This window comes from Stenella coeruleoalba (genome assembly GCF_951394435.1).
Source record: "Stenella coeruleoalba genome assembly, chromosome: 14".
Lineage (NCBI taxonomy): Eukaryota > Metazoa > Chordata > Mammalia > Artiodactyla > Delphinidae > Stenella > Stenella coeruleoalba.
The window spans coordinates 27,615,525-27,635,762 of record NC_137160.1 but is presented as its reverse complement, the minus strand read 5'-3'; the positions used below and the strand labels follow the sequence as shown (position 1 = coordinate 27,635,762).

General features: G+C 40.2%; 1 protein-coding gene across 4 annotated transcripts in view; it reads right to left on the bottom strand.

Annotated features, from left to right (window-relative positions):
• EPG5 (ectopic P-granules 5 autophagy tethering factor) overlaps positions 1 to 20,238 on the bottom strand; it is a 134,357-nt gene that overhangs the window by 38,803 nt on the left and 75,316 nt on the right. For all 4 annotated transcript variants that reach the window (XM_079941983.1, XM_079941984.1, XM_079941985.1 and 1 more), the window contains exons 26-29: positions 18,579 to 18,750; positions 17,289 to 17,451; positions 9,100 to 9,242; positions 7,537 to 7,693 (exon numbers count right to left, since the gene is read on the bottom strand). In XM_079941983.1, the coding sequence (XP_079798109.1) occupies positions 7,537 to 7,693; positions 9,100 to 9,242; positions 17,289 to 17,451; positions 18,579 to 18,750 (635 nt within the window). The remainder of the gene's footprint in view (positions 1 to 7,536; positions 7,694 to 9,099; positions 9,243 to 17,288; positions 17,452 to 18,578; positions 18,751 to 20,238) is intronic.

Here is a 20,238-nt window from a genome sequence, read left to right as displayed (position 1 = left end):
AATTTCATTTCTTTTTATGGCTGAGTAATATTCTACTGTATATATGGGCCACAGCTTCTTTATCCATTCATCTGTCAATGGACACTTAGGTTGCTTCCATGTGCCGGCTACTGTAAATAGTGCTGCGATGAACATTGTGGCACATGATTCTTTTTGAAATATGCTTTTCTCAGGGTATATGCCCAGTAGTGGGATTGCTGGGTCATATGGTAGTTCTCTTTTTAGTTTTTTAAGGAAGCTCTATACTGTTCTCTATAGTGGCTGTATCAATTTACATTCCCAACAACAGTACAAGAGGGTTCCCTTTTCTCCACACCCTCTCCAGCATTTACTGTTTGTAGATTTTTTGATGATGGCCATTCTAACTGGTGTGAGGTGATACCTCATTGTAGTTTTGATTTGCATTTCTCTACTGATTAGTGATGTTGAGCATCTTTTCATGTGTTTGTTGGCAATCTGTATATCTTCTTTGGAGAAATGTCTATTTAGGTCTTCTGCCCATTTTTGGATTGGGTTGTTTGTTTTTTTGATATTGATCTGCATGTATATTTTGGAGATAATCCTTTGTCAGTTGCTTCATTTGCAAATATTTTCTCCCATTCTGAGGGTTGTCTTTTCGTTTTTATGGTTTCCTTTGCTGCGTAAAAGCTTTAAGTTTCATTAGGTTCCATTTGTTTATTTTTGTTTCTATTTCCATTTCTCTAGGAGGTGGGTCAAAAAGGATCTTGCTGTGATTTATGTCATAGAGTGTTCTACGTATGTTTTACTCTAAGAGTTTTATAGTATCTGGCCTTACATTTAGGTCTTTAATCTATTTTGAGTTTATTTTTGTGTATGGTGTTAGGAAGTTTTCCAATTTCATTCTTTTACATGTAGCTGTTTTCCCAACACCACTTATTGAAGAGGCTGTCTTTTCTCCATTGTATACTCTTGCCTCCTTTATCAAAAATAAGGTGACCATATGTGTGTGGGTTTATCTCTGGGCTTTCTATCCTGTTCCACTGATCTATATTTCTGTTTTTGTGCCAGTACCATACTGTCTTGATTAGTGTAGCTTTGTACTATAGTCTGAAGTCAGGGAGCCTGATTCCTCCAGCTCCATTTTTCTTTCTCAAGATTGTTTTGGCTATTCGGGGTCTTTTGTGTTTCCATACAAATTGTGAAATTTTTTGTTGTAGTTCAGTGAAAAATGCCATTGGTAGTTTGATAGGGAATGCACTGAATCTGCAGATTGCTTTGGGTAGTAGAGTCATTTTCACAATGTTGATTCTTCTAATTCAAGAACATAGTATATCTCTCCATCTGTTTGTATAATCTTTAGTTTCTTTCATCAGTGTCTTATAGTTCTCTGCATAAAGGTCTTTTGTCTCCTTAGCTAGGTTTATTCCTAGGTATTTTATTCTTTTTGTTGCAATGGTAAATGGGAGTGTTTCCATAATTTCTCTTTCAGATTTTTCATCATCAGTGTATAGGAATCAAAGGGATTTCTGTGCATTAATTTTGTATCCTGCTACTCTACCAAATTCATTGATTAGCTCTAGCAGTTTTCTGGTAGCATCTTTAGGATTCTCTATGTATAAGTATCATGTCATCTGCAAACAGTGACACCTTTACTTCTTTTCTGATTTGGATTCATTTATTTATTTTTCTTCTCTGATTGCTGTGGCTAACACTTCCCAAACTATGTTGAATAATAATGGTGAGAGTGGGCAACCTTGTCTTGTTCTTGATCTTAGAGGAAATGGTTTCAGTTTTTCACCATTAAGAACGATGTTGGGGCTTCCCTGGTGGCGCAGTGGTTGAGAGACTGCCTGCTGATGCAGGGGACGTGGGTTCGTGCCCCAGTCCGGGAGGATCCCACATGCCGCAGAGCGGCTGGGCCCGTGAGTCATGGCCACTGAGCCTGCGCATCCGGAGCCTGTGCTCTGCAGCGGGAGAGGCCGCAGCAGTGAGAGGCCCGCATACCGCAAAAAAAAAAAAAAAAATGTTGGCTGTGGGTTTGTCCTATATGGTCTTTATTATGCTGAGCTAGGTTCCCTCTATGCCTACTTTCTGAAGAGTTTTTACCATAAATGGGTGTTGAATTTTGTCAAAAGCTTTTCCTGCATCTATTGAGATTATTATATGGTTTTTATCCTTCAATTTGTTAATATGGTGTATCACATTGATTGATTTGCATATATTGAAGAATCCTTGCATTACTGGGATAAACTCCACTTGATCATGGTGTTTGATCCTTTTAATGTGCTGTTGAATTCTGTTTGCTAATATTTTGTTGAGGATTTCTACACCTATGTTCAGAGATATTGGCCTGCAGTTTTCCTTTTTTTTTTTTTTTTTTTGTGGTACGCGGGCCTCTCACTGTTGCGGCCTCTCCCGTTGCGGAGCACAGGCACCGGACGCACAGGCTCAGTGGCCATGGCTCACAGGCCCAGCTGCTCCACGGCATGTGGGATCCTCTCGGACCGGGGCACGAACCCGCATCCCCTGCGTCAGCAGGCGGACTCTCAACCACTGCGCCACCAGGGAAGCCCCTGCAGTTTTCCTTTTATGCAACATCTTTGTCTGGTTTTGGTAACAGGGTGATGGTGGCCTCATAGAATGAGTTTGGGAGTGTTCCTCCTTCTGCTATATTTTGGAAGAGTTTGAGAAGGATAGGTGTTAGATCTTCTCTAAATGTTTGATAGAATTTGTCTGTGAAGCCATCTGGTCCTGGACTTTTGTTTGTTGGAAGATTTTTAATCACAGTTTCAATTTCAGTGCTTGTGATTGGTCTGTTTATATTTTCTATTTCTTCCTGGTTCAGTCTCAGAAGGTTGTGCTTTTCTAAGAATTTGTCCATTTCTTCCAGGTTGTCCGTTTTATTGGCAGATAGTTGCTTGTAGTAATCTCTCATGATCCTTTGTATTTCTGCAGTGTCAGTTGTTACTTCTCCTTTTTCATTTCTAATTCTACTGATTTGAGTCTTCTCCCTTTTTTCTTGATGAGTCTGGCTAATGGTTTATCAATTTTGTTAATCTTCTCAAAGAACCAGCTTTTAGTTTTATTGATCTTTGCTACTGTTTCCTTCATTTGTTTTTCATGTATTTCTGATCTGATCTTTATGATTTCTTTCCTTCTGATAACTTTGGGTTTTTTTTGGTTCTTCTTTCTCTGATTGCTTTAGGTGTAAGGTTAGGTTGTTTTGAGATTTTTCTTGTGTCTCAAGGTACCACTGTATTGCTATAAACTTCCCTCTTAGAACTGCTTTTGCTGCATCCCATTGGTTTTAGGTCGTCGTGTTTTCGTTGTCATTTGTCTCTAGGTAATTTTTGATTTCCTCTTTGATTTCTTCAGTGATTGCTTGGTTATTTAGTAGCATATTGTATAGCCTCCCTGTGTTTGTATTTTTTACAGTTTTTTTCCTGTAATTGATATCTAGTCTCAGAGCATTGTGGTCAGAAAAGATACCTGATACGATTTCAATTTTATTAAATTTACCAAGGCTTCATTTGTGACCCAAGATATGGTCTATCCTGGAGAACGTTCCATGAGTACTTGAGAAGAAAGTGTATTCTTTTGTTTTTGGATGGAATGTCCTATAAATATCAATTAAGTCCATCTTCTTTAATGTGTCATTTCAAGCTTGTGTTTCCTTATTTGTTTTCATTTTGGATGATCTGTCCATTGCTGAAAGTTGGGTGTTAAAGTCCCCTACTATGATTGTGTTACTGTTGATTTCCCCTCTTATGGCTGTTAGCATTTGCCTTATGTATTGAGGTGCTACTATGTTGGGTGCATAACTATTTACAATTGTTATATCTTCTTCTTGAATTCATCCCTTGATCATTATGTAATGTCCTTCTTTGTCTCTTGTAATAGTCTTTATTTTAAAGTCCGTTTGGCCTGATATGAGAATTGCTACTCAGCTTTCTTTTGATTTCCATTTGCATGGAATATCTTTTTCCATCCCCTCACTTTCAGTCTGTATGTGTCCCTAGGTCTGAAGTGGGTCTCTTGTAGACAGCATATGTACAGGTCTTGCTTTTGTATCCATTCATACAGTCTATGTCTTTTGGTTGGAGCATTTAATCCACTTACATTTAAGGTAATTAGCAATATGTATGTTCCTATTACCATTTTCTTAATTGTTCTGGGTTTGTTTTTGTAGGTCTTTTCTTTCTCTTGTGTTTCTTGCCTAGAGAAGTTCCTTTAGCATTTGTTGTAAAGCTGGTTTGGTGGTGCTGAATTCTCTTAGCTTTTGCTTATCTGTAAAGGTTTTAATTTCTCCATCAAATCTGAATGAGATCCTTGCTGGGTGGAGTAATCTTGGTTGTAGGTTTTTCCCTTTCATCACTTTAAATATGTCCTGCCACTCCCTTCTTGCTTGCAGAGTTTCTGCTGAAAGATCTGCTGTTAACCTTATGGGGATTCCCTTGTATGTTATTTGTTGCTCTTCCCTTGCTGCTTTTAATATTTTTTCTTTGTATTTAATTTTTGATAGCTTGATTAATATGTGTCTCGGTGTGTTTCTCTTTGGGTTTATCCTGTATGGGACTCTGTGCTTCCTGGACTTCATTGACTATTTCCTTTCCCATGTTAGGGAAATTTTCAACTATAATCTCGTCAAATATTTTCTCAGACCCTTTCTTTTTCTCTTCTTCTTCTGGGACCCCTATAATTCGAATGTTGGTGCGTTTGATGCTGTCCCAGAGGTCTCTGAGACCGTCCTCAACTCTTTTCATTCTTTTTTCTTTATTCTGTTCCCTGGCAGTTATTTCCACCATTTTATCTTCCAGCTCACTTATCTGTTCGTCTGCCTCAGTTATTCTGTTATTGATTCCTTCTAGAGTATTTTTAACTTCAGTAATTGTGTTGTTCATCATTGATTGTTTGCTCTTTAGTTCTTCTAGGTCCTTGTTAAATGTTTCTTATATTTTCTCCATTCTGTTTCCAAGATTTTGGATCACCTTTACTATCATTACTCTGAATTCTTTTTCTGGTAGGTTACCTATTTCATCTTCATTTATTTGGTCTTGTAGGTTTTTACCCTGCTCCTTCATCTGTAACATATTTATTTGTTGTTTTTTTTTTTTTTTTGATGGGTGGTGCTGTATTCCTGTCTTATTGGTTGTTTGGCCTGAGACGTCCAGTACTGGAGTTTGCAGACAGTTGGATAGAGCTGGGTCTTGGTGCTGAGATGAGGACCTCCATGAGGCCTCACCCCGATTGATATTCCCTGAGGTCTGAGGTTCTCTGTTAGTCCAGTGGTTTGGACTTGGAGCTCCCATCACAGGAGCTCGGGCCTGACCTCCAGCCTGGGAACCAAGATCCCACAAGCTTCGTGGAGCAGTAAAAAAGAAAAATAGGAGCAGTACAATGTCAAAGAATCAAAAACAAAACAGAATTAGAAAGACAAAAATTATATTAGGAAAAATAAAACTATAACTGAAACAACTGCAACAAGGTAAAATAAAACCACAACAGAAGAAAGAAGAAAAAAAACTAAAAAAAAAAAGAAGGGCAGGGGCAGGGGGTAGGGGGGAAACAAGCCAAAGGAGAGAATAACAAAGTATAAAGAATAAAAGAAAAATAGAAAAATGAAAGATTAGGAAAAATAAGAATATAAAAGAATCAACAGAACCCCAATCTAAAAGAGGAAAAAAGGAAAAAAAAAAAAAAAAGCCTTGGCTATGGGGGCAGAGTTTAGGCGGGGTGGAATTTAGGCAGGGGTGGGGTTTAGGGTGGGGCGGGACCTAGACAGGTGGGACATGACGTTTGAGCATGGGGCGGGGCCTAGGCTCAGGATCCATGCAGCCAGAAAAGGCCTTGGGGGTGGGGCCTAGGTGGGGCGACATTCAAGCGTGGGGCGGGGCCTCTGCTTAGGACCTGCGCAGAAGGGGAGAGGCAGCACGTGAAAAGGAGGGCCTGTGGAGTGTGGAGTTCTGGGGTTTGTAGGTGGGGCCCTGGGTGAGGGTGTGTGGGTGGAGTTTAGGCCCAGAGCATTGAAGGGCTTCTCCGAGTGTAGAGGTGGGGTCCTGGGTGGGGGTGTAGGGGCAGGGCTTGGGCTCTGCACAGCAGGAGGGAGGCTCCGAGGGCAAGAGGATTAGGCCCGGGAGCCCAACAGGCTTCCCGGTGCCTAAGTGGACAGGGAAAGCGCTGGTCCCGTTCCCTTCCATTCCTTCATGCCCCTCCCCCACCATCTCCCCCAGGGTGGCCCCCATCGCCACTGGACCCCTAACCGTGGGTGGGTCCCACTGGGTGTAGGAACTCCTCCCCTCCCCCAGTCACCCCTCAGGGATGCCGGTCCCGGAGGTCTGGCCTTTACTTTTGCTCCCCCTTCCCTCCCTCTCACTCCCTCAGGACCCGTGTGGCTGGAGGGGGCCTAGGTGAGCAGAAGATCAGGCCCGGGATCTCAGCAGGTTCCTGGGGACCTAAGTGGGCAGGGGAAACCTGGTCATGCTCCCTTTAGATCCTCTGCCCTCCCAATCATTCCCCAATTCCCCCCTTTCCCCTCCCCCAGCCACCCCTCAGGGACACCACTCCCGTCCCACCTCCACTTCTCCTCCCCCTGCACTCCCCCCACGTCCCATGTCCTACCCAGTCACTGGGGCTTCCTCCCGTCCCCTTAGGTGTCCATGGTCCCCCTCTGGTGCCTGGTAGGTGCCCTAGTTGTAAGGAGACGCAAATTCCACATCCTCCTAGAACACCATCTTGACTCCGCCCCCTCTTTATACTTTTTATGCTGTCAGTATTGCTTACAATAAGCACTCAACAATTTTATAATCAGGCAAAAATCTATTCTAAAACATCTATTTTAATATCTGCTCAGTATCACCTCCCTAAAAGTATCCAATAAATAGGTACTTATTTAATTGAATTTGGGTGAGAGTACATGATTAATTAGTATTTATATGTTTTCCAGCAAGTGGCATTTCTTGCTTTTATGACACACTTCATAATCTGCATGGATATAATGCCCTTGCCCTTGTTAAATATCCATATATTTAACAGTAAGTCAAATAAGTAAATAAATGGTGACTAGCAACTGGGGGGCAGCAATGGACAGGTGGGCAAGCATGGAATGTTGAGTCAGAAGACCTGGGGTCACTCTCAGCTCCAGCACTCACCAGCTGTACTCCTTAGGCAAGTCACTTAATCTTTTAGAGACCAGTTTTCTCATCTTTAAGATGGGAATGCTATCAATCACACAGAGTCACTGTGAGGGTGAAATAAAATAATGAATCAAAGAGAATTTTATAAACAATAAAGAGCTTTGGTAATACCACTGTTACCAGAAACAGCATAAGATAGAATATGATGTCTCCCCAGAGACTTACATATATTAATAATTTAATATCTCTTGTATGAAAAGCAGAATTCCATACCAACAATTCTAACGACATCTTGAGAAGTCAACAATTCAAAGGGGCTCCTGACTTAGGTAAGACTCTGAACCTATAATATAAGTTTGGAGTCAACCATGCCTATATCTGATGAGGACACTGTAGGGACTCATCATATGTAAATAAGGCTAAAAACACAGGATAACCTTACCTGTCCCAAGATCTCAATGCATGAAGTAAAGAACTGCCTTGTGGGAGGATGACGCTGGGTCTCATCGCTGACATAATCCACAACAGTAAAGAAGAGGCTGATGCCAACCTTCTGAACCCCAGGGGTGGGGTGTGACTGGTAGGCATTCACTAAGGCCCTGTGGGAAAATGTAGGTAAGGCTATTGGTCTACAGTAAGAGAATCCAGACCCACAGTGTTTCCCTGATACTCTACATTTCTCAGGCAGTATTCTTAAGAGTCCTCAGAGCCCCATATGAATGCCACTTTAGAAATATTTCACAGGACAGCTTCTAACTTGACCCAATAACTTTTCAATACACAGAAGTGATTTTATGTCCTCCTGGGGGGAAAAAATTCAGCCTTTATTAACATTAAATATTTTCATAATTGTATGTAATTCATAATTTATTACTCAATTTCATGTATTATAATATAAATACATATTTTTAAACACAAGAACCTTGATTTCCCTAAATTTTAATATCCAAAATACTGACTTAGGTTGAAGAAAAAGATTTTTGTATAGAATAAGATCCTAGAATAAAAGATATCTCTTCTAATTCTCACTCTGTTTTGAGTTTCTTTCCTAGCAAAAGAAACATCAACCTCTTGTTCACCTTATCTCCTCCTTCTTCCCAGACCCCCAGCCCCAATCCAACCCACGAAAGGTCTCAATTCCCCTGTCCACACTACCATCCTAATCTACTGGGGGATTAGCTGCTGGTACTAGAACGTGCAGTCACCTCTGCAGTAAAAGGCAGAGTCAACCTCCCCTTTCCCAGGTAATGTCCTGGTGGCTTTGGGAAGAAAAAGGAGAGCTCTAAGAGAAACCACAATGGTCAAATTCAGGTTGGCAACTACACCTGAGAGCCCTAGTTCCCCTGAGCAATTCCACTGCCTACTTTGCTCAATAATCTGAATGGACAATGATGACTTCCTGGGTAAATGTGACTTTAATATAAAACTTAAGCACTACATCTCTCCGTGATTGAATTCTAATGTAATGTATCACCTCCTAATTCAAGGGTCAGCAAAATTATTCCACAAAGGGCCAGATAATAAATATTTTATGCTTTATGGGCTATAAATTGTCACTACACTCAATTCTGCCATTGTAGCATAAAAGCCATACACATTAAGTAAATAAATGGGCATGGCTATGTCACAATAAAACTTTCCTTATAAAAATAGATGGCAGGGCTTCCCTGGTGGCGCAGTGGTTGGGAGTCCGCCTGCCAATGCAGGGGATGTGGGTTCGTGCCCCGGTCCGGGAGGATCCCACATGCTGTGGAGCGGCTGGGCCCGTGAGCCATGGCTGCTGAGCCTGCGCGTCCGGAGCCTGTGCTCCGCAACGGGAGAGGCCACAACAGTGAGAGGCCCACATACCGCAAAAAAAAAAAAAAAATAGATGGCAGGTCAGATTTGGCCCAAAGCCTGCTGATCCCTGTACTAATTAGTGGGTGACTGGTGGGTATAGCAGCATGTATGATTACTGTCAGTAATAACAAATAGTATTTTAAATTATAATGCCCTCAAAACTTACGTAATCAAGTTTTCGGCATGCACAGCGGCTTCCACAATATTAAGTGATGGTGGTTTAGCAGCTTCGGCTTGCAAGTGCTTCACTTCTTTTCGCAAAACATGAAGCTGTTGGCTTATTGCTTCATTCTTATGCAAACCTTCAAACTAACAGAAGTTAAAGTGGTCAACAGACTTATTTGCCCCTACAGCTTTCTAGAGCAGATATTTTATTAAAAATATCCTGGGTATTCGATAAAGAGAATATTATTACAACTAATATTGTAACTCAAAACTCTCAGCTGAACCTGAGAAGGATGGGGAAAAAACCGTCAAAAACCTATACGGGAATCTCAGGCTTTTCATGAAGAATCAAACTTGTTCATTGCTGGTTCAGATCCTTTTGTAGGCTATGTTCTACATCACTCGTGCTTCAATGCTCCAATTCTGATCAAAAATAAACTCAGTGTCTTCCACCACTGGGGCTTCTCTTGAAGCACATCAAGCCCCCCTCTGTTGGCCATCCCTCCCCATAACCATAACCCCTCTTTGTTCTCCCAATCCAGAAGCACATATAATTTGACTCAAGACACTGTGGCTGCACGTTTCATCTGCACCAAACATAAAAAGAGGATGACACAAATCTTTTAATAAAACAACTGCCATTTTGAAAGGAAGAAAAGATATATACTTATAAAAGAAACACCAAAAATAAGATAAAATACAAGGAGTGCCCACACCAGTTGCGTGCCTAGGAAAGCACAACTGACTAATTCAGTGGTTCCTAAAAGCCGGTCTTCGATAAAATTTGTATTGGTTCTCAGTAAAGATGTGAAACATAAGAAGAATTTATTGAGCTTTAAAAAAAAAAACTAAATTTATTTCAATTTTTTTAAAACTATACTTTATTTAAGATTATGTCTTTCCTATTTGAGGGAGTTGTTAATATTCCTTTCTCTAATTAATTGATGGTGACCTATATGATAACTGCTTTGTATGTACATTTTTAATGTCCTTTTTTGCCTGTGGACAGATACAGAGAACATCCTAGGCCCAGGTTGCAACACAATGTAGCAGTTGTGGGAGACAGGACAGAGGGACAGCCAAGAGGAGCTCAACTAAGTAGGGGGTCAGGGCTGAAGAGGGCAGTGCAATCAGATTGGGAGCAGAGGGGCCTGTCTTAGAGATACCTTTAATGCAGGTTAGGGAATTTGGACTTATCTTGCAGGATGGCAGGAAATGCTGAAGAGACCAGACCATTTAGAAAGCAGGAATGTTAAATCCTACATTCTCTTCACATAGTCTTCCCCAATCACTTGGGTGAGCAGTAGAGTCTACATTTTCCTTTATATGCACCTGTCCAAACCCGGGCCTCAGCCACCACTGCAGTGATTACAGGTATCCTTTGTTTATAAATAATGTAATTACTTAATTCACAAACTTGCTCAAATGAATCCCTTATATCCCTGCCAGAATTATTTTCGTAAATTCCAGATCAAAAGCTCATGAAGGGCAATGGTCCTGCTTGTTTTGCTTTACACAGCAGCCCAGTGCAGCACAACTATGATAGATGGCATGTTGAGCCCCTACTTTTATGATCATGATAATCAGTTTCTTCAACAAAACTCACCAATGTTGTGTTAAAAATCTTTATAAAACTTCTTGTTTTACAGAAAAAATAGGCTGTTACTATGAATCAAAAGGCATAAAAGATGCTTAGCATTTTTTCGCAATAAAGTATTATTTAATTTTTTTAAAAAAAGGCATAAAAGTGAATATCCAAGAGCATATAATGTTAACAATTACTTCAATTTTTACTACTGGAGAAACAAAAGATTTAAAAAAGTAAATTACTTCCATTAAACCACATAATGAATCAATACAAATATTTTATTTCAAATCTTTGAAATAACAGGCCAATGTTTAATAGCCCAAAATGTGATCAGGAGTATGTGCAGTCAGCTTTTTTGCCCAATATTTCACCAAGTACAGTTAAACTGGGTCTTTGAGAGTCACAGCCCTTGGCTGACCTGGAGAGAAAGCATCAAAGAGAGGAAAAGAAAGAATCTGAGAGGAGGAAGGAAGACAGTAAGAATGAAGGGAAGTGGAAAGACAATGGGTAATAAAAAAGAGAGGCTCACTTGACTGGGAAACGCAGAGAGACAAGACTAAAATCACTTTGTAACTTGAACTTTAAAACTGCTACCCCATGTTGTAGAAACTACTGATGCTGAAGAATAAAAGAAAATCAACTAGTTTAGGAAAGTTTAAACTTTCTCACAAAAAAACCCCAAAATTATCATAATTTCCTAGTCTACTTATTTTTGTTTCCTACCACTGTTAAAAGTTTTCTTTTCTTACTAGAGGGGAGGTGAGAGAGATTGAATGACTACCGGCTCATAATTACAAGAAGCTGCAGACAATAGAACAAAGCAGCATGCTGGAAGCCCGTCCCCTTGAGTCACTATAAGTAGACAAAGAAATACAAAAGTTGCACAAAGCATGTGCTTCAGTAAGTTGTTAAAATAATGTGAGGCCCTCAGGGGTCTTTTCCATCTTTCATTTCTAGGAATGAGCAATTTTTCACATGATAATAAATCAGTCCTGGGTCCAGCAAACATGCCCCACAATACCAAAGAACAACAAAAGGAACCCTATTATAAATCACCTCATATCCTCAGGGAATATCACCAAATTATTAGAGGCTTCTGTTAGGAGAGGCGACCACAGAAGAGGCACGTCTCACTTCCCAGAAAATATCTTTGGCTTTTGTATACCCCAAACAAGCTATACATAGTTCAAACATTTGCAGATGGCTGGAAATTTCCAGGGCTTTCCCTCACAGAAAAATTCTACTAAGCAATAAGATATTTTCATGATATAATTTGAAATCTTTACAAAAGAGCCATTGAAATTTATATTTAAAATACGCTTAACATGTTTTAATTTTAGAACTTAAAATTCACACTTGAAATATAAAATTATTTTCCATGAAGTTGATTTTAAAAATTCATCCAATCCAGGAATTCTCTAATCACTGAAAAAGAAGCACTCCTACCGCACTAACTCAGAAAGAAAGGGGTACACATGTTAATTCAAATGAGATTTGACTGTCATGATCAGCTAGTTTTCAAAAATCAGAGCTGAAAGAGCCAAAGCAAATGGCCTGGCCATTTCCCAATATTGAATGGAAAAGCACAACTCTTGAATTTAAATAGATGCGGGCTTGAATTCCAACTGAGCCACGTAATAGCTGTGTGAGTTTGACAAGTCTCTGAGTCTCTCTGAACCTGCTTTCTCTTCCTCATTCTGTGAAGCTAAGTGAAAAACGTAAGCAAAGCCCCTAGCAGATTACCTGGAATGTGAGAGTGCCCAAGCAAGGGATAAGAAATACTCTGAACAGGGCTGAGAAATAAGGTAGTGCACTGAAGTATGACCAGCCTTACCGCTTTCCAAGATCGAATGCCCAGGAGACACTTGTATTAGAGTAAAAAGGTAAGTGGAGCAGTGTGTGGTATTTAAGTCAGGATTTTGTATGGAAAGCAGTAAACTGGTCAATTAAGCATTAAATTGGCCAAAGGTAAGCAGGATCAAAAATGACTGCCAATTTCTAGTAGGAAAAAGTTCCAACTTCCATGTCTTCCATAGCCAGAGAATATCTTCAGGGAGATTATTATGAAGAGTATGTATCCATCGTTCATTCCTTCAAACACATCCATTTTGTGACACTGACTGTGTGAAGCACTGACAACATAAACATGAAAAAGACAAGATCCTGGCCCTCAGGTAACTCAAAATCTGTTAAAGCCTACAGAAGTAACCATAACACAAAACAAGCTGTAATGCAGTCTAACAAGTGGTGTGCTTGTGGCTCTCAATGACTGAGTCAGGGGTGTTAAAGGGTACCTATCATGTGCCAAGAGCCATTCTAGGTGCTGCTGGTAATACAGATGAATAAGGACAGGAGCTCTATTCCCAAAGAGGTTACAGTCTGGTAGGAAAAACAGCAGGTAACTACAACAGCATTTATGCTCAAGCTGCGATAAGAGGAGGGAATATCTCAGTTTGACTAGAGGAGTCAAGAAAGACCTCAAGAAAAGATGCTGCCTGAACCAAGGAATGAAGGGATGAGCAGAAGCTCAGAAATGAGTGGGGGAGAACAAATAACAGCATATGCTAAGAACAAAGGCATGTCATGTTTGCAGAACAGAAAAGGTCTAAATTGCTAGAAAATAGAAGGTTTGGGGAGTGGGAGAGAGGGTAAATGATGTTGCTAGAGAAAGATTAAGAACAGATTATGGAGGGTCCAAAAAGACATACTCCTTTTAGACACTAGAGAACCAACGTGGGTTTTTAGCCCGGAAATGTGATCAGATTTGTATTTAAAAAGATGAATGGTGGAAAATGACCTAGATAGAAAGACTATGGACAGGAAGACTGCTGTATTAGTTCAGGGGAGAAGTGATGTGGGCCGACCATAGGGCAATGGCAATACAAACAGAGAAAGGCATACATTTAAAGGCATTTCAAAGGCAGAACGAGTATGACTTGGAAAGCGACTAGATAGGAAATATGGGGGGGGGGTGGGGGGAGAATGTGGATACTGATGCCTCGGTCTCCATCTTGGGAGCCCAGGTAAGTGGAATTACAGAAAAAACAGGTTTGACAGGTAAAGATGAGATTAGTTTAGGACCTACGGAGTTTGAGGTATCTATGGGACATTCATAGAATGTTAAGTAAGCAAGAAGTCTAGACCTGGAACTCAAGAGAGAATTCTGGACTAGACAAACAGAACAGGAGTCATCAACATATGGACTGACCCTTCCGGGGTCAGGGACTGTTGAGGATCGACTGAATCTATGAACTCTCCAGGAAAAAAAAATTTCTATACACTTTCAGGGTCTTCTCTGGCCCACTACAGACCCTTCACAAACCCCAGATTAAGTACTCCAGCACAGACAAAAGGCAAAAGCAGCTGGCATCACAGTGAAGAAGGGAATCAGGAGTAGAACCAAGCACAACCAGCAATCCAAGCGTTGAGGAACCCTGGAGGAAACTGAGAAGTGGCTGGAGATCTGAGGAATCTGGAAGAGGCCTCATGATGTCCAGCATCACCAGATGATAGAATGATGTCAAACAGGATCAACACTACTAATCACAACCATGAGGTGGTCACTGGACACCCGTATATAGAGGGGCTATAGTTTTACATTGTAAGAATAACACAATCTACCTTCTTCAGGAACACTGTCTCCCAGTGACAGTTTCTTGATGAGCCATAAACACTCAGAACTCACCTTCCCTACCCCTGACAAACACCTCTCTTCCTACAAACTAAAGTCATCCATTTGTGTAATGGACAGCATTAGACTCAAGTACAATCTTTAACAAAAAATCAGAGCAGGGGCTTCCCTGGTGGTGCAGTGGTTGAGAGTCCGCCTGACGATGCAGGGGACACGGGTTCGTGCCCCGGTCTGGGAAGATCCCACATGCCGCGGAGCGGCTAGGCCCGTGAGCCATGGCCGCTGAGCCTGCGCGTCCAGAGCCTGTGCTCCGCAACAGGAGAGGCCACAACAGTGAGACGCCCGCGTACCGCAAAATAAATAAATAAATAAATCAGAGCAAACCTAACTGACTTGCTTAGATAAGCCCAAGCTTCATGGCAGCTAGAGTTTTAACTTTCCTCCACTTTGCTCTTAGCCATTAGTGAGTAGCAAAAAAAAATTTTATCTTCAGTTCCTAGAAGTTATCAACCAGTAAATACTGCCCAGGACAGCTGGAATTCGCAATTACTGTATAATTTTCCAAAGAAATCCTAGTTAAGTCTCAGACTACGAAAGTTGCTTGCTGTCTTTACATTTTTAATTCCCCTGGCACATCTGCATCATTAGGCAAAATAATGGCTGGAGTAGTACTGTTGATACTGATACTTCTAGGAGCCATCAGTGGGAGTTCCCAAGCTTCTGGATTTTCCAAATGACGGGACTTCCTAAACTGAAAGTCAGGGCACTGGGCAACAAGTAAGGCCAGCAGAAAATTAAAATGTGCTTTAAGAAAACTTGGATATTTCTAATGAGGTTATGGCCACAAAACACAGCTATTTTTCAAATTCTTTAAGCTTCTATAAAATCTCTTTTTTTGCTGTGTGTCCTTTCTTGTTATTTTACTTCTTTCTTCAAGCAATCTTAACATCTACCAATTTTTCTTTTGAAAAGTATTTTTTGTGTTGTCTGTAAAAGCAAAATCTAAGGCATATTCATTTTAATCCCTATCATAGATCATCTTCTTTCTGATCTCCCTCCTCAAAATAATAATCAAAATTATTTTGAAGGTATTTTAGAAAAGGTGTACCTTTTTATTTCAGAATTAATGAACTAAAGGTTATAAAAGAAATTTGAATTCAAGGGTTCAGATAAATCAAGACTATGATCCCTTTTTCTGAAAAGGAAAGAAGACAGGTCACTGGTAGGCTTAGAGTTAAAGCTCCCAGGTCTGCCTAGTGGTATTTTCCACCGCAAGACCCTGCAATTTAATAGGAGGTCAAGCAATCAGACCTGTTCTTTGGCTGGGACAGCAAATATTTACAACTCTTCAAACAGTAAGCTATTAGCCAGAATTGGAAAGACATTTCTTTGTACTTATCTCAGTAGTCACTTAAAAAATGCATTTTAGGAGAATTCCCTTCTCTATATAGAATTAACAGCCTGACAAAGATATGTAATTTCAAAATATGGAAAAATACCATATTTGTAAAAACACAGATTGGTAATAAAATGTCCCTTTTTTATTATAACTAGATACATTTTCAGCCTTTTTCCCACAACTCAAACTCCACCCTCAGGTGGCAAACTTTTCTTCCTGTTTTATTATTTTAGCAAGTGATCCTTCTTAAATACCTCTACCTTAGTCTTGCTAAAGCATTAGCAACTGGGGGAATAAAAACACACCAAAAGAAAATTAACTTCATAAGGTACCCGGCCAAAGATATTATCTCAGTATTTAGGCATCTCACATTCCAGGCCAAATTTCTTAATAGACGCATACAACTATGCTGAAAAAAATTAGAAATGAAATTTGAATGTAATAAAAAATATGAGTATAAAAAATTATTTCAAAGAAGACATTTTAAGAAAACAGTCTCCTAGAAAAGACTGATGAAAAATACATTAGAAGTGTTAAAATTTGGACTGGCACAAAAAGAAGGGAAATTTTTGAAAGACAACCAAGAGTCAGTAAGATAAATACCCCAATTTGTAAAAGCTAACAAAAAGAGAAGCTATTTTTGTGCAAGTTAGTCAAGGAACAGGTAGCGCCTGTCTCCAACCATTTCTTTCCCAGCTCACGGAATACTGAATTCACTTGCAGAAAGAGTACCATGCAGTGACTAAGGAGCATGCACTCTGCAGCTGGAACGCCTGGGCCTTCCTGGTTTTGCCACTCACTGGCAGCGTCACCTCGGATATGTAACTTAACCTCTCTATGCTCTATTTCTTCATCTGGAAAATACAGACAATAAAGATACCCACCTTATAGTATTGTGGTGAGGATAAGACAAGTTCTGTAAAGTGTTTAGACTCTACCTGGCATAAAGTGAGTGCCATGACATACTGGCTAAGGCTAACCTTCCATTCTGAAGTCCTTACGATGTCATAGACCCAACTTTGGCCTGTTGGCAAGCTCCACCCAACTGATCTGCTTTTCACACGTGCCTCCCACCTTTGTCTTCAGTGGCTCCTCACTACCCACAGCATTCAGCCAGCGCCCCCACATGATGATCTCTTCCAATGTGAGTTCTAACCTTTCCAACATGAATCACTGCCCCCCCCAAAAAAAAACAACTGAAACAGATCGATTGAGCCACTGACCCCTAGGTGAAGTCATGGTGACCCCATTCCCACATTCCTTCTAACTGAATCCAAAGTATCATCACCAAAATCTTTTAACACTAGTTTGAGCCCCTCTCTCCAAGAATCATCTCAATTATTCCCCTTTTCTTTTCATTTCTATCTGACTATCTGTCTTATAAGATTCATCAGCACTTACGGAAATAAGTGATTAGCTTTGTATGTATCTTCACTCTCCCCAGAACTATTAAATGTTTTGGGACATGGATGATGTACTAAATACTTCTTTCAGTCTTTCTCAATGATATGCCAATATTAGGGACTCAAACGAAACTCTCTGAATTATGAAGACACTTAATCTTAATCTTACCTGAACTGTTACAACTCCAGCTCCTTGGCACTTCTTGCCACTACTGCCTCTACACTCCAAATGCAGTGTGGTCTGTTCTTCTCGATTAACATACTGCTTGGGCATTGTGTCCAACAGCTCACTGTCCAGCACAACCTGCTGAGATTCCCGAAGAGCTGCAGTTCTGAAAAACATCATCAGTAGGTTAGAAAAAAAAAAAGTCTTAGGAAAGATTTTATGATAAGTGATAAAGGCTTCCAGTCACCCCCAGCCTGCATTAGAGAACGATAAGGCACAAGAATTCCATAGTAACAAAAAACCAAAGGTGTGTGTGCCAAGACTCACCCAAACCCTCTCCCTGGCAGTCAGAGTTAAAAAAGGAAGGAAAAGTAAGACAAGTTTTTAGCCAGAAACAAAGCTCCATTTAGAATCTGTGTTAGATCAACGTTTTTTTAAATGAACCCTTAAATGCAGAAGAACAAATGAGAATTCCATCCTGATTTAATCATCCTAAAGGGGTACCTTATTTGTAAGTACCAATGACTTCTTAGATATTAGCAACTCAACCTGAGATGTGGAAGACATGAAAAGCTAGTTGTTTACATGGGTGTCAACACTGTTTTAACTGTATTGATTATTACGGTGATGTGCAGGAGGCCTGTGTGTTGCATGTGCAAACAACACACATACGATACACGACTAAACCAAAGACAACCAAGGGATAAAGGGCCAATAAGAGATTGATTCCCATGGGCTTTGCAAAGATAAACTCTTTCACTTTATAAATAAAACAGAGTCTACACGCACTCCTCCTCACAGGATCACAAGGTACAATCAAAACCTTATACAGTTGATCGTTCTGTATCCACTGTGAACTCAAAATACTAAAATGACTTTCCCACACTTCGATCAAGTATCTGTGTCAATTTTTAAAAGAATATGGAGAGTTAGAGAGCAAAGCAGTGACAAAAGAGAGTAAATCTCATTTCATTCCCTTTTAACACCATGTTTCCAGGATCAGATTTCCTCAGGGAAAGCATAAGAAAAAAATTTAGCTGGCACTGCTGCCACTCGGAAATGCCACAAGAAACTGTACAATGTATATAGGCCATGAAAGCACCACATAATTTCTACATGAAATTAAAAGACTTGTCACAACTTGGTTAACTAAGGTAACCATCTGAGCCAGTCTGGTCAAATTACCCTGGTGGTGAGGAGGCTACTGAAGAAGCTCTTCTAGGTGCTACTCTACTCATCAGGCTGTCAAAGCAGCAAGCACAGAAGCATGATCCTGGAGGGCTTGTGTCTTACCTGGCCTGCTGCCGCAGCAGATTCAGGTCTGTGCGTACCAGCTGGATGGCGTCCTTCTGACTCAGGATCGAGGCTGAGGAAATAACTGGCACAGGAGGCCTCATTGGCTGCAGAACAAGGGGAGGTTGGGGGTCTTCGTGCTTCCGCAGGTTACTTAAAACCCTTTCTTTAGCTGAAAAAAAAATTAAGTCATATTTACTGAATAACGGCTACTACTAGGTCATAATGTACTACAAAACTAAACTGTTACCTTCATAAAGAATGTTAAGAGATCTGAAGAATAGTTGTTTAAATCATCAGAGGTCTAAATGAATAAAATTATCTTTTGTTCCTTCCAAGTTCTGAGGGATCACCCACCAGCCTAATAATACTCTACCCAGGAGCTGGGAGCTCAGGAGCATGTGATATGATTAAATAGAATTCCTATCCTCAAAAAGTCTTGATGATAGCTAAAGACCTACTGCTCACAATCTTAAAGTATCACCCTAGACAGCTTTGCATAACATGCTAAGGTGTTTGGACTTGACACTAGTGTAAAAGGGATCTAGTGAATAACTCGAAGCAAGCTTTAGAAAGATGGTAGCTATCATCTGGACAGTGGACTGGGGAAATGGGGCAGGTAGCCCAGTTAAGAGTTTAATGCAGGCATCCAAATAAACTTCATAGGAATAGGAGAAAGAGGAATGGGCATTATGGAATGAAGCTGAGTGAAAAGTCCTACATTAGGCCAAGGTTTGAACAGGAGGGTGGAGAGTAGTAGAGTTAAAATGAATGAAGACATGGGCATGAACTCCTACAGAACTTATATTTATGTAGCCATACAGTCATTCATTCATTCATTTGTTCATTCACTCAAAAACTGATTTACGAATACAAATAAGAAATCATGTACCATATAAGAAAAATAAAGGTAAAAAACAGTAAATCTGTACCATGCAACTTTGTACTAGATTTCACATGATCTCATACTGGTCAATCCAACTTAAATGTTTATATTCCTACACTTATTACACAGCTGAATACACAGTAGGTGTCCAATAAATTCCTATCTTCCCTTCCTTTCTTTTCACTACGCTATCCACATACCACACAGCTCATAGGGACTGAAGAACATGAAGAAAAATGCTGCCATGTAAGATAACAGAGGTCGGGAGAGGTCAAAGGAATTTCAAGTCAGTAAGTTAACAAAGTACTTAAGGGACTACTCTGAATTTCCGATTTCATTCCAGATATAGCATTCAATTTTCTATTCTTGTTAAGAAAAATTAAAGAAAACTTAATAGCCATGACTTTACTTGGCATAAGAAAACTTGTATTGTTTGTAATCCAAACAGATGGAATTTAACATTCCAAACAGGTCAAGTCCAGGACTGTCCCTTATAGCTGGGGTTTTTCCACTAGAACTACCACTCTATGCACAGAATGTAACAAAGCTGGATATTCACCATAGGGTAAGATTCCTGACTATGTTCAAGTCTCTTTCAAGCAACATTAGGTCATGACTCTAAAGGAAAATGGGGGTGGGGGAGGTGGGGAGGGTCTTTTTCTAACCCAATATAACTTATTACAAAAGAAAAATCAAGGGTGGTACTTTAAATCCAAAACAAAAGACAGAAAAAAACTGAATTCAGAGCATATTTAACTATAATCACAACTCTGG